The 13,749-nt window shown below is 56.7% G+C and overlaps 1 protein-coding gene across 4 annotated transcripts; it reads left to right on the top strand.

Moving 5' to 3' along the window:
- Positions 1–87: 87 nt before the first annotated feature.
- Positions 88–13,749, top strand: RAPGEFL1 (Rap guanine nucleotide exchange factor like 1). 4 transcript variants are annotated; one of them, XM_033410823.2, is made up of 15 exons: positions 88–980; positions 3,761–3,839; positions 4,767–4,902; positions 5,127–5,224; positions 7,275–7,387; positions 7,626–7,793; positions 8,536–8,633; positions 8,728–8,850; positions 9,393–9,571; positions 9,646–9,736; positions 10,328–10,378; positions 10,722–10,809; positions 11,015–11,079; positions 11,436–11,514; positions 11,767–13,749. In XM_033410823.2, the coding sequence occupies exons 1-15, from the start codon at positions 461–463 to the stop codon at positions 11,889–11,891; spliced, it is 2,013 nt and encodes a 670-aa protein (XP_033266714.1). In that variant the 5' UTR covers positions 88–460; the 3' UTR covers positions 11,892–13,749. The 4 variants fall into 4 exon arrangements, with proteins under 4 accessions (XP_033266714.1, XP_033266712.1, XP_012393235.1 ...); XM_033410821.2 differs by having other exon boundaries at positions 7,272–7,387; XM_012537781.3 differs by having other exon boundaries at positions 90–980; positions 11,460–11,514.

The raw sequence follows: 13,749 nt of genomic DNA, 5'->3' as shown, positions 1-13,749 counted from the left end.
GGAGGGGACTGGGCGGGGACTGGAGGAGGGGGCGCGGTCTCAGTTCTGCCACCTTCCTCCGGGCCGGGAGCGCAGCCGCCACCGCCGCCGCCGCCGCCGCCGCCGCTGCGTTCTCTCAGCCTTGCGCTCCGCCCGCTGGCTCTGCCGCCGCAGCCTGGCCCAGGAGCGCAGAGTCTTGGGCACCGGCCCCGCAGCCTAACCACCCTTCGGGCCGCGTGCGCTGCAGCCGGCATGGGGGGCCACTAAGAGCGGGCACTCCTTCCCTCTGGCACCTCCCCCGGTCCCTGGCCACTGGACTCCGGCCAGCGCACCTCGGGCACCTCTGGCCCCCAGTCCGGCGCCTGGCACGGCCCTCCGCTGTGACCCTCCAGATCTGAGCACCGTGTCCCCACCCCCCCCCCGCCTGTGCCTGGGACACCTGGGTCCCCCGGCGGCCCCGAGCAAAGGGGCGGGGGGGAGCATGAAGCCGCTGGAGAAATTTTTGAAGAAGCAGACGTCGCAGCTGGCGGGGCGAACGGTGGCGGGAGGTCCCGGCGGGGGTCCGGGGAGCTGCGGCGGGCCTGGAGGGGGTGGGGGACCTGGCGGGGGCGGCGGTCTAGCCGGGGGACCGCGGCCGCTGCAGCGGCGTCAGAGCGTGTCTCGTCTGCTGCTCCCAGCTTTCCTCCGGGAGCCCCTCGCCGAGCCGGGTCTGGAGCCGCCCCCAGAGGAGGACGGTGGAGAGCCGGCGGGGGTCGCGGAGGATCTCGGCAGCGGGGGGCCCTGTTGGCTGCAGCTGGAGGAGGTGCCGGGGCCCGGGCCTCTCGGGGGAGGGGGTCCCCTGCGCTCCCCTTCCTCATACTCCTCAGACGAGCTGTCCCCGGGCGAGCCTCTGACTTCCCCACCCTGGGCCCCCCTGGGCGCCCCCGAGCGGCCGGAGCATCTTCTGAACCGGGTTCTGGAGCGGCTGGCCGGAGGGGCCACCAAGGACAGCGCCGCCTCAGGTAAGGGGTGGCTGGCTCATCCATCCCGGAGTAGGGGGTTGCCACCTGGTTCCTCTTCCTTTGCCCTTGGACGGTGGTTGGGGGTTGCCCTATGCTGAGCCTCGGCGTGGGGGCGGGGGAGGGTTGAGTGGTCAGCTGGGGGCCTATGGGAGGAACAGACCTTTCTGCAGCAGAGAAGTGGCAGTGCCACCTTCCTCCCTGTAGCAGCCTCACCCATGGCTGCAGAAGAAGCTGAACCCCTTTCTCTCCTTAAGCCACCCTTCCTCTCACCTGGACGTTTCATCTAGACCCTCATGCGTCCCTGATGCTGACTACCTCCTTCTGTGGCCCAAAATTAAGGCCTGACACACTAAGATGGAAGCTGCCCAGACCAGTCAGTGCAGCCCCCTAGAGGTGGCCAAGCCCCACAAGACCTTCCAGGAGTCCCCGATTCCGTTTAGAAGACCCAGAGCAGAGGGCTGGCCCACTCAGTGGGGCAGTGCCAGACAGGCACGCGGCCCAAGCTGCCTTTTGGGCTCCGGCAAAGGGATGTATTGTCCTTAGCAGCTTGGGGGGAGGGAGGTATTCTAGTTGGGGGCTGACTCAGAAGGTATTTGTTGGGGGAGAGGCAGCTGGGCAGACATCAGGGCCCTGCAGCATCCCGGGGGGTCTGAACCTCTCCGACTCCCACCCTTCCGGTGGCAGGCCTCAGCACATGGCCTCTTTAAAAAATAACCGCACCCTGAGAGGCTTATTCCCTGAATGATGATGCTATTTTGCCACTCCCCACCAGCACCCGTACTAAGGGGATTCTGAGGAAACTGAGGCCTCAGATTGCTGGTTAGTGGCTGAGGTAGAAGACCGGAGGGTCTTTAGGGCTAGCTCTCGGCATTTCACCAAGCCCAGCGGGGTCTGAGGATTGGGAGCCCTGGTTGAGGGCCTAAAGATGGGGTTTCATGCTTTGCTCCCAGACCTTTGCAGGGAGTCCTAACCCAGGTGTGTGGAATGGGGCTCCGCTCCCCTAGATTTTTCTCAACACCCAGGTACTCTCCTTGGCTCAGGTTGTAGTTGCCCTGGGGAGCTGACACCTTTTGGATTTAATTAGAAAAATATCAGACACACACAGCTCTCTTAACCATAACTTGCCGCCTACACCACACACCCTATGTCTCTATGACACATTCCCTGGGGAGGCTGTACATTGGACCAGAGCCTGCCTTGGAAGAGACAGACGCCAAACTGTAGCCCCCATAGCAGCATCTCCCCCACTCTGCCCCCACGTTCCTCTTCCTTTGCTCTGTTTAGCTCTCCTGTGAGATAAAGAGTAGAGGAAAGATTTTGGGCATCCCTATTCCTCGTCCCCATACCTGGAGCTGAGGGTCAGGGCTGGGGGGCTCAGACTCACTTTAAAAACTTGGCAGAGAGGAAAAGGGAGAAACTGTCTTTCCCCTTCCGCAGGGGCAGGGGCCTGGTGCCACAGGCGCTGCTCAGTCTTCCCTGGGGAAGGACTCTTGAACTGACTGTCACCGTATTATCTGGACTGGCAGGCTGGATCCCCAGAGTAACTGCTTTGGGGAACCCCAAACCAGTCCCAGAGTGAATGAGAATCAGCGTAACCTGCCACTCTGATATTCTCCAATATAACCAATGTTCTTAAGCCATCTCGGTTCCCTCCCAGGGCGTGTGGGAGGAGGGGACTTACAGAAGGTACCCCAAACTAACCAAAGGCTCTCAAACGTCTAAGCAGCCCCACCTGCCCACTGTACTCTGACGCTCTGCTGGCCTCAGGAGTCTGGGTTCTTACTCCAGCTCCACGCAAGTCCCTCCCACAGCTCTGGGCCTCAGTTTCTCATTTGTGAAATGAAGTAGTTGAAGTAGAGGATCTGGTGTTGATTCTCCTGCTCCACCTTCATGGCTGGAATTGGAGGCCAGGGGACGGTGACCCGGGGGCCATCAGAAGCCTTGGTTTTGCCCTGGGGCAGTACCTGGGGACCTGGCCCTAACCTGTCCTGGTGAGGACACCTGGCTCCCTCCCCGAACCCTGCCTGTCTGTGTGTGCCAGGCTGCCCTGCCCCACCCCAGGTCTGGCTGCAAGTCAGGGCGACCTTGTACCTGGCTGACGAGCTGAGCCAGGCCCAGATGGGGGTGTGGAGGGAGAAAGGGTGGTGTGAGGAACCACTCCCCTCCACCCTTCCATCATTAACTCTTTCATCCCTGGGCGTCCGGAGGACACAGGCTTTCTATTTAAAGGCTTTGGGATCAAAGAGATGGCAGTCGCTCCCTCTCCCTTTGAATGGGGCTGGTTCTCACCTGCCTAGTTGGAACTCAAATTTGTTAGGTAGGGAGTGAAGAAGGGCGGAGGGACACACACACACACACACACACACACACACACACACACACGTTGACCCTAACCTCTGTGCTTAAAAGTTCTCTTTGTCTAGAGACACTTCTGGGGGCTACCTCTTCCTCTTTTTTTCAGGCAGATCTCAAGCTTGGTGTATTAACTGACCAGCTTCCCACACACATTGGAGAGAAGTGGGCGTGGCCATGCAAGCGCGCCCCCTCCTTCTCTCCAGCCGCCTCGGCAGCTGCCAACCCCACCCCCGCAGCGGCTGCCCAGAACCTTCACATGTGTGTGTGTGCGCGTGTGTGTGTGCAGAGCGTGACTGGGCAGGTGGCTGGGGCTCCAGCCTGGCTAAAGAGAATTTGCCCTCGGAGGCAAGAGAGGGGGTGGTGAGTGTCAAATTGGGTCCTGGAAGTGCCCTCCCGACATCAGTGGTGACAATTGCTCTCTACAGATATCCTGCTGGATGACATCGTCCTCACGCATTCTCTCTTCCTTCCCACGGAGAAGTTTCTGCAGGAGCTACACCAGTAATATCCTTTTGGGGAGCTTGCAAAAGGGGAGGTCAGGAGGGAGCCCCCCCCCCCACCCCACATGTGATGTGAGGGTCTAAGCTCTTCCCTAGAAAACACACCTGGGTTTCAATTCCAGGTTTTTCACTCACCAGCTGTGTGACCTTGGGCAGCTCACCTAACCTCCTGGGGCCTCAGTTTCCTCTTCTGTAAAACGGGGGTAAATAGCACCTGCCCTGCCTCTCTATGGGGCTGCTGTGGAGACCATTCTGACAGCAGATGTGGGAGTGCTCTGGAGACTGCAGAGCCCTGTATAGATGTAAGGGGTTATTACTCTATTAAGAGTGCCTCTCTCCCCACTGAATTATTGATCTGAACATCTGGTTGCCCAGTGAGTTATTACAGGGTCTGATGTAAACATCAGGTCGTGGCTGTGCTTCAGTGGGGTCTACTAGAGAAAAGCCACTGGCTGGGCTATTCACAGGGCCTCTCACCAGGTTATTCTAGGACCTAATTATAAACGTCAGGCCAGTGAGTAGAATATCATAGGCTCTCTTAGAAACACCAGGCCTTACACTGAAGTCTTGTCAGGCTTGTGGTTAGCACCATTGGCCTTTATCAGCCTGCTGTAAGCTCCAGGCTGTGGGCTGATCAGGGGTTGGGTGGGTCCAGGCAGAGTAGCTTCTAGTGAATTTTCTCAGGTGAAATTCAAACAGGCAGGGGCAGGAGCTGGATGTGGTCTAGTGGGTGTCATCCCTACCTACTCTGGCAAAAACCTGGGCTGGGGCATGAGGTGGTCTTGGTTCCAAGGGCCCCTGGAGCCCCTTTCTCCATGGCCCCAAACCTAGAGAATTTTTAGGGGTAGCCTTGCCTCCCATTGCCTCCCATACCCCTTCCCGGTGTCCTCAGGTCTGCCTGCCCAGGGCTTTTTCTTAACTTAGGGGTCAGCTTTGTTTGGGCAGGAGGCATGGAGGGCCCCGAGGGGCTTGGCCGGAAGCAGGCCTGTCTAGCCATGCTCCTTCATTTCTTGGACACCTACCAAGGGCTGCTGCAGGAGGAAGAGGGGGCTGGCCGCATCATCAAGGTGGGCCTGGGATGAGAAGGTGGGTGAGCAGGCTGTTTGCTCTGGAAGGGGACCCCTTTGAAGGAACCATACTTCTCAAGCTGGGTACCTGGAAGGAAATGATGCCAGTGAGCCTTAGCATGTACGGTTCTTCTGTGCTCGCAGGCATGGAGACCCTGCCCCGCCCTTGCAGAGGGTGATGCTTGAGACCCCTGCCCTCACCTTCTCTCTTCTCATCTCTGCAGGATCTGTACCTGCTGATTATGAAGGATGAGTCCCTTTACCAGGACCTGCGAGAGGACACACTGAGGCTGCACCAGCTTGTGGAAACAGTGGAGCTAAAGTGAGGGGAATAGGCTGGGGGAGGGGACAGGAAAGAAATCCCCCTTGTTCCTCTATTACAGGGCTGGGTGCCTGTGGCCTTTGGGCTCCAAGATGCTTTTATTTTCATTCCCTTTCTCTTACTGGAGAGTAGCACAAAGCACTGTCTCCAGTCATTTTTGGGGTCCATTCTCCCATCCATTTATTTGTCAATCCAATGGTGTACTGATAAATATTGAATGATCAGCACTTCAGGAAAAAGAGCCCTGGTTTATAGCTTTTGCTGATTCCCATGGTGTAAATTCTCTCACTGTGGTTGATTCCAAGCTACCAGTATGACATTACTGAATGTGAAGTTGGGAAGAGATGTGCAGTAGCAGGCCATTAGGTACTATCTTCACCATATAAATCCAACAGATGTAACTTAACCTGAAGAGCATAGATAATAGTAAAAGGTAGTGAAACAATTAGGAAACTACTTTTTGGGTAATAATTTGGCTGTAAGTTTATAAAACATATATATATATGTTTATATATAATTATATGTTTTATATATATGTAAGTTTACATATGTATGTATAATTAATTTTTGAATGGCTATGTTTAAAAACCAGTTGGCAGAACTCCCCAAAATTTAACAATCTGCTTTCATGAACCAATGTGAGCTGGCTTCAGGACACTACCGCATCCATCCCTCCATCTTTTCAGCCCTTTCAGTTTCTCCCTGCTCCATCCCACCATCATAACCCTCATTTAGGCGTCATTATCTCTCACCTGGATTATCGCCACAGCCTCCCATCCAGGGCTTCAGCTTATGGTTTTGTGTCTTTCTTATGCTGACCCCAGAGAGATCTTTCAAACTTGACAACATTGTGCTTCTGTTCCAAGAATATCCACGGCCCCCCATTGCCTACAAGATAAAGTTGCAACATCCGAGACTCTCTCTTTCTGCCTCTGGTCATTCTTCCCATCTCATCTCCCACATCCCCCTTCACCCGTGACACTCCCTATACACCCCACCATTCCACGAACACCTTTGTGTTCCCAACTTCCTGCTGTCACTTATGTGGTTCACCCCAGCGTGCCCTCCTCCCACCCCCTTCTCTTCCTGTTGTCCTTCAAGGTCCAGGTCAAATGCCATCCTCCCAGTGAAGGCATCTTTTAGTAGTAGCTGTCCCTCCCCCATACCAACGTAACTCTTCTTGTACCTTTATTATATCACCTAACACCTCCTGCCTCGTGTTAGATGTAGCTGTATGCATGTCTCCCTCCCTCCCAGACTGTGAAGTTCTTTTTTTTTTTTTAATTTATTTTATTTTTGGCTGCGTTGGGTCTTCGTTGCTGCGTGCGGGCTTTCTCTAGTTGCAGTGAGCGGGGGCTGCTCTTCATTGCGGTGCGCGGGCCTCTCATTGCAGTGGCTTCTCTTGTTGTGGAGCGTAAGCTCTAGGCGCGCGGGCTTCAGTAGTTGTGGCACACGGGCTCAGTAGTTGTGGCTCGTAGGCTCTAGAGCGCAGCCTCAGTAGTTGTGGAGCACAGGCTTAGCTGCTCTGCGGCATGTGAGATCTTCCCGGACCAGGGCTTGAACCGTGTCCCCTGCACTGGCAGGCGGATTCTTAACCACTGCACCACTGGGCAAGTCCCCCAGACTGTGAAGTTCTTGTTGGCAAAATTCAGCAGACAGCTGATGACCTACACCTACCATGTGCCAGGCAGTGTGCTAGACCTGTAGGATGAAAATAAAATTCAGTCAGCTCTCAATCTTGTAAAAGAGATAAGACATGAACATAAACAAATATTAGCCCAATGTCCTACAGCTATTAAGACAAAATGGTGAACTCTCCTGGTGGGTGGGATGGATAGAGAAGAATTCACGGACGAGGTGGCATTTGATTTGGGTCATTCAGACAGTTGTCCCATGCTGGCCATCGTCCTCTCTTCTTACCCCCTTCACCACTCTCTGAACCTGATGCCGGGGCATCCTTGACCAGTTCTGATATCCCTGATTGATGTTGCCTGCCTTGCATGCAGTATGCCTGGCAGGACTTCCTGATGCCCAGCTGTGTCCACAGCAGGATCCCGGACGACAGCCAGCTGCCCAGCAAGCAGGTGAAGCCACTCTTCCGCCACTTCCGTCGGATAGACTCCTGTCTGCAGACCCGCGTGGCCTTCCGGGGTTCCGATGAGAGTGAGTGTGGACCGTAGGAGGGGCAGGGATTCCTTAGTGGCTCCGGGGGCTCCGGATCTCGGGCACCCTCTGTGGAGTCTCCCTTTTTCATAGAACCAGTCCTTTTCACAGCATATTTTTCAGAGGCCAACCAATTTCAGGTTGGGGTGGGGTGGGGAACAGAGGTGCCCAGGGGGGAACTGTGCTGATGCTGCTGTTCTGCCCACTGGTGAAAAACCACCTCCCGGTCTCTATCCAGTCTTCTGCCGGGTCTATATGCCTGACCATTCCTACGTGACCATACGCAGCCGCCTCTCAGCATCTGTGCAGGACATTCTGGGCTCTGTGACGGAGAAATTGCAGTACTCAGAGGAGCCTGCGGGGCGTGAGGATTCCCTCATCCTGGTAGCTGTGGCCTCCTCAGGAGGTGAGGGTCAGAAGGAGCTGGGCTGGGGAGCGGGGGTGGGGGGGGCGGGGGGCACAAAAAAAGAAATTCACAAGCCCAGTGCCTTGGGGCAGGAGTAAAGACTGAATTCTAGGCCCTGGCTGCTACTCCAAGTGCGGTCCTGGGACCAGACACATGAGCATCACCTGGGAGCTTGCTAAAAATGCAGTATCTCAGACCCCACTCCAGACCTGCAGAATCAGAATGTGCGTTTTAACAAGATCCCCGGGTGATTCTTGTGCACATTAAAGTTGGGGAGCAGTGGTCCAGGACACTTGCATGCTGCCTGGGTGCTTTGCCTCTTACATTGGAATCTTGTCCTTTAACTTCCACGAGCATCTAAGGATGCTACGTTTTTGAGGCCAAAGGCACAGGGTGGGCCTCCAATCCCGGTAGGAAGGCAAAAACCCTGCAGTGTAGTCATAGCCTTATTTTCCTCTAATTCAGAAAAAAAAATTCCTGCTTTCCCAGTGTCACAGGGATGATAGACTAAGAGAAGAGCTATAAAGAAGGTTGGGAGCCAAAAGGAGGTTATAAATGCAAGAGAACTCATTTTTTGAAAAATGTCAGATAAATATGGCATAAACTGGTGATGATATGAGTCCTGTTAGTCTAGAACATGTCTGGGCGGGATTAGGAGTTTCTGGAGGGGACGGCGGTGGTGGCTGGGGTGTGTGAGGGTACAGGGGCCGGGGCTGAGGCAGGGCAGCTCGTTCTCCTGCAGAGAAGGTCCTTCTCCAGCCGACCGAAGACTGTGTCTTCACCACGCTGGGCATCAACAGTCACCTGTTTGCCTGTACCCGAGACAGCTATGAGGCCCTGGTAAGAACTTCACAAGCCTGGGCTGACAGGGAAGGCTGAGAGGGACCGGGAGCAGAAATTCAGAAGCCCAGCCCATGTCCCTGCCTGCCACCAGGTGCCCCTCCCCGAGGAGATCCAGGTCTCCCCTGGAGACACAGAGATCCACCGAGGTGAGCCTGAGGACGTCGCCAACCACCTTACTGCCTTCCACTGGGAGCTGTTCCGCTGTGTGCACGAGGTGGGGATTGAGGCTGGAGCTGGGCTGGGGGCCTGGAGGGAGGCAGCGTCTGGGCTGAAAGTTCTGGTTAGGACGCTCTCTGGCAGCGTGCCCTGGGGCAGTGTGCCGCCAGAACCTCTCTAAGCCTTTGTTCCCTTTATCTTAAAAAAAAAAAAAAAAGCAAAGAGAGAGGAAACACCTCGCCTTACCCGCCCCCCTCCCTGGGTGGTTCAGGATGCAATTGCTGCTTACACAGAACCTGACCCACGGTTAGAATTCGTAAAATATTCACTATTAAAGAAAATAAGGCAAGGACAATAATGTCGATCAGACGGTTCAAGCGCCTGGCACCGGGTAAGTGTTCAGTAGATGGTAGAGCATTATTAATGTTGGTTGTCTTTTCTCCCCCCTCTCTGTTGCATCCTGTCCTGTCCCGGTTTTCTTCTATTTTCCACCCCTCCCGCCCCCGTCCTCCTGCCTTACCCTGCTCACCGCCTCTCACTGCCCTCTTCCCACCCGCACTCCCCACGCCCTGGCGGCCCCTCCTGCCACCGCGGGTGCAGCTGGAGTTCGTGGACTACGTGTTCCACGGGGAGCGCGGCCGCCGGGAAACGGCCAACCTGGAGCTGCTGCTGCAGCGCTGCAGCGAGGTCACGCACTGGGTGGCCACCGAGGTGCTGCTCTGCGAGGCCCCGGGCAAGCGCGCGCAGCTGCTCAAGAAGTTCATCAAGATCGCGGCCATGTGAGTGCGGCGGCCGCGGAGGGGGAGGCCATGGCCAGCCGCCCCCCCGCTGACCCCGCCTCCCGCCCCCGCAGCTGCAAGCAGAACCAGGACCTGCTGTCCTTCTTCGCCGTGGTCATGGGGCTGGACAACGCCGCGGTCAGCCGCCTGAGGCTCACCTGGGAGGTGATGAGACCTCTTTCCTTTCCTCTCCTCCCACCTGTGCTGGCCCACCTCGGGGGTCTTGGCCTCCACCCTCAGCCTAGACATCTCGGGCTCACCCCAAAGCGGCCTCCCGGGACCGCTGCTCGCCTCTGGGGAGCTTTTGTGCCGATTGGAAGGAGGGGCCCTCTTCTGGCAAATACAGCCCCGGGGCACACAGCAGGGCTGAGGGACCCGGTCCCAGGGCAGATTAGTAGAGGCGGATTCCCCTGGGGGTGGGGGTGGGGGTGGGGGTGGGGGGGTGGGATGGGAGGGGCAGTCCCGGCCAGATCGCAGCCTTAGCTCTTGGCTTTCAGACAGCACCCAGTGAGGCCTTGTACGTGGCACGTGCATCTGCAGAGGCCTCCATTTCCCCAGAATAACTCGTTCCTCTGGGCCGCTTCAAGCTCCCCAGACCTAGCCCAGGGCTGGTTCTACTTCCCCGCTGGCCAGCTTCCCAGCCCCCTGGGAGACACTCAGACCCTTTCCCCCTCTAACACCTGGGGATTAGTCAGGAGATCCCGTGAAACCCAAGGAGCTCCAGACTCTGACATCTCTTCTTCCTTCAAACTGCAGAAGCTGCCAGGGAAATTCAAGAACTTGTTCCGCAAATTTGAGAACCTGACAGTGAGTGGGTTTGGCTCTATTATCTGCCCCTGGACTGGCACCCCAGAGAATTTCTGTGCCCATAAACCTTTTACCTCAAGCTTCCCTTTCAAGGTGTTTAGTGCCTGGGTCCCCCCACCCCTGCCCGCCCTTGCCCACCACGCTGGGAGGGAAGATGGGAGGATTGCTGCTTCGTTATCCCTGGAGGAGAGGGGAGAGCAGTTGAGCCCCAAGCAAGACACCCAAACACACCCCTATCTGATTGAAGATATTTCTAGGGCAGGGGCTGAGGGAGGGAGTGGGGGATGACTTTGGGGTACACTGGGCCTGTCTGTCCCTTTATCCCTCTTCTGTGGAATGCTAGGACCCCTGCAGGAACCACAAAAGCTACCGAGAAGTGATCTCCAAGATGAAACCCCCTGTGATTCCTTTCGTGCCTCTGATCCTCAAAGGTGAGAGTCACTTCCAAGCTACGTTCTCTCCACACTCTCCATGCCCCATTCTGACCCTCTGTCCCCTCTGAACTCAGCTCTGTGTGTTCAACTCTCTCTGAACCCACCTAGAGAGGAGTTCCCCCCAGATTGAGTGCGGTCGGGGGGAGGGGAAGGGCCCTTTGGACCTCCTCTCTTACCCATTTGCTTCTCTCCCCATCCCTAGACCTGACTTTCCTGCACGAGGGGAGTAAGACCCTTGTAGATGGTTTGGTGAACATTGAGAAGCTGGTGAGTGGCACTGCCAACCTCACTCCCATTGAGTGGGGGAGGGCTGGCATCCTCGTCCTCTCCTGGCATCCCCCCTAACGGTGCCAGCCTTCCTCATGGCGCCCAGCTTGCCTGACAGACTCCTGTCTTCCTGGAGGTGTCACTGTGACAACCTGCCCACGGGTGGCAAAACTGACAGGCAGCTTGGGGTGGGGGGGCAACTCTGCCTCCCCCTCACCTGGCACCCTATTGTACTCCTTCTTTGGTCCTTTAGAGACCCTCCAGAGCTGGGGACTGGAGGGAGTTAAACCAAGAGAGTTGGAGATTGGAGGAGGGAGAGCATTAGAAGGGGGGGCATCTTTCTGTGCCCTTTTCAGGACTCATTCCTTGTCATCTCCCAGCATTCAGTGGCTGAAAAAGTGAGGACCGTCCGCAAATACCGGAGCCGGCCCCTTTGTGAGTAACCCGCGGCGTTTTGAGAGCGTTGCAGGTAGAGCTTTGACTGAGCAGGGGGGTTCCTGGGAGAGGTCCCCACTTAAATGTTTATTTCCTAAAATGTGTCATTTCTCCATTCTCTCCTTGGCCTGCCCGGGGGGCCCTCCTGCCCAACATCTGTCCCAATCCACACCCTTCTCCTCTGGCTGGTATGTGTGTAGGGGAAGAAGGGTGGCCAGCACCCTGACTGCCTCCCTGTCTTCACACCCCCAGGCCTTGATATGGAGGCCTCCCCGCATCACCTGCAGACCAAGGCCTACGTGCGCCAGTTCCAGGTCATCGACAACCAGAACCTCCTTTTCGAGCTCTCCTACAAGCTGGAGGCCAATAGTCAGTGAGAACGGAGCTTCTGGCTGGCCCTTCACCAGGGTCCTTGGGCGCCTGGCACTCAAGCACTTTGCACGACGTCCCAACCCACGTCTGACCTCTGTCCCCGGGAGCAGGAAAGAGTTGGGTGGACTTAGGCCTGGACTCACAAGCCTGTTCGTCCTGCTGAAGTCCTCTCCGCCTTGCTCCTTCAAGCCCAAACCACACTCTGCTGGTGCCTGCCCTCCCAGGGAAAGTGGGCAGAGAGCTCCTTCCCCAGCCCCTCGCATAGAGGTCTGTTCCGGAGGTGCAGTTCCCAGCCTCCTCTTCCCAAGCAGGCGGGAAAGCTGCCCCCCTTCCCATCTCGCAGAGCGGAGTTACGGGAGGGATTGGAGTCCTTCCTCTCCACCGCCTGCCAGGCTTCTCCATGGTCACGCTGGGACCCCTAGATGGACCCCCGAATATTATAGTTACCTTGTGTCCGTGTGGGTGTGTGCGTGCGTGTGTGTGTGGGTATGTGCGCCCCCTTTGAAGGAGCAGGAGTGCATCTGGTAGTTGAGGGAGGGTGTTTTGTGTGCCGGGGAGGGGGTCCTTCTGTTTGGTGCTACCCTTGTCTACTCTGCCGCTGGGACGGTGTGGGGTGCTTTCGCCGCCCCACCACTCCCTGCCCAGCTCCTCTGATGCCCTGTATGTCCAGGCCTGTGGGTGAAGCTGCTCGGGAGGGCAAGGAGAAGCAGCAGACGGGAGGGTTACCCATCAGCCCTTAGGATTTCCCCCCTCAGGCCTCCCAAAGGTCCCTGGGTGGGCTCCCATGAGAGGGTGAAAGATGCTCAGGGAAACACTGGCCTAAGCTGCCTATTGGACCCTCCGTCTGCATTGCAGTGGGGTGAGGTGTGGCAGGGTCGGGTTGGGGTGCCCGCTGTCCATACTCCTGCTGTTTGGGTGTCTCACTGCTAAGCAGGGAGTTGTCACCTCCCTTCTGGCTCTTCTGTGGGATACCAACACATGGTCTCATCCTCCTCCCTGTCTTGACTCCCCCTTGGTCCTTCCCATCAGAGCTGGGGTGGGGTGGACCCCTGTACCTGGGGCAGGCAGCCCCCCAAGGTGGGGAACGAAACGGCAGAGACTGGAAAGGCAAAACTGGGCTCTGGCGATGCCTTTATTACCTGTCTGTCTCCCCTCTGTCTCCCATCACGGGCCTCCAGGGCTGAGGGGTGCAGGGCTCCCGGCAGCTACGGTGTGAGGTTTCCTGGTGCAGCCTCACCCTCCTTTCTGGCACCACCTCTTTCCCTTCCGAAGAGGCAGCAGCCAAAGCAGCTGCCGTTCCTATTCTGAGAGTGTATATATTTTTTACCAAAAGCTCGGGAATTGTAAATTTATTTTTTAAAACTCAAAGAGGGAAAGAGCCTTGTATCATATGTAAACAGTGTATCATAGGTTATGTTGTACAGTCCCTTTTATACAGCGGTCTGTCTTGCTCCTGCCCCCCCCCCAAAATGTCTATAGACTCCCCACCCCCAGCACATTCACAGGCGCTGTGTCCCACCCCCTCCATCCCTCACAGACAGGGACCTCTGTCTATCTACTCCTCCCTGCTACTGCTGATGTGCCCTTCTCTCCCTGCAGCCGCCCTTCCTCCTGACCCCTCTTAGCAGCCTTGTCACTCCAGCTCTCATCATCCTCCCCAAACCCTGGGGCCCGCTGGTCCAGTCTCTGCTGCTGCCCACCCCTAGCCTTGACGCCTGCCCTGCTGCCGCCCAGGGGCCTCCCGGACGCCTTCCTGTGCCCCACAGCTTTTCCAGAGTGAAACGTGTGTACTGTACAGGCTCGGTTGTCATTGCAGAAACCTCCCGGTGGAGTAAAAGCTGATAAAATTCTGAATCAACCCGT

The sequence above is a fragment of the Orcinus orca genome, chromosome 19 (genome assembly GCF_937001465.1).
Source record: "Orcinus orca chromosome 19, mOrcOrc1.1, whole genome shotgun sequence".
NCBI classification, from domain to species: domain Eukaryota; kingdom Metazoa; phylum Chordata; class Mammalia; order Artiodactyla; family Delphinidae; genus Orcinus; species Orcinus orca.
This window is presented reverse-complemented; position numbering and strand designations above follow the sequence as displayed.

Bases quoted from the DNA above. Each gene is read 5' to 3' on its own strand.
- RAPGEFL1 (XM_033410821.2), top strand. From the start codon at position 461: ATGAAGCCGCTGGAGAAATTTTTGAAGAAGCAGACGTCGCAGCTGGCG. The intron at 5,225-7,271 runs GTGAGGGGAATA...CTGTGTCCACAG, and splicing joins GTGGAAACAGTGGAGCTAAA to CAGGATCCCGGACGACAGCC. The intron at 10,810-11,014 runs GTGAGAGTCACT...CCCCATCCCTAG, and splicing joins CGTGCCTCTGATCCTCAAAG to ACCTGACTTTCCTGCACGAG.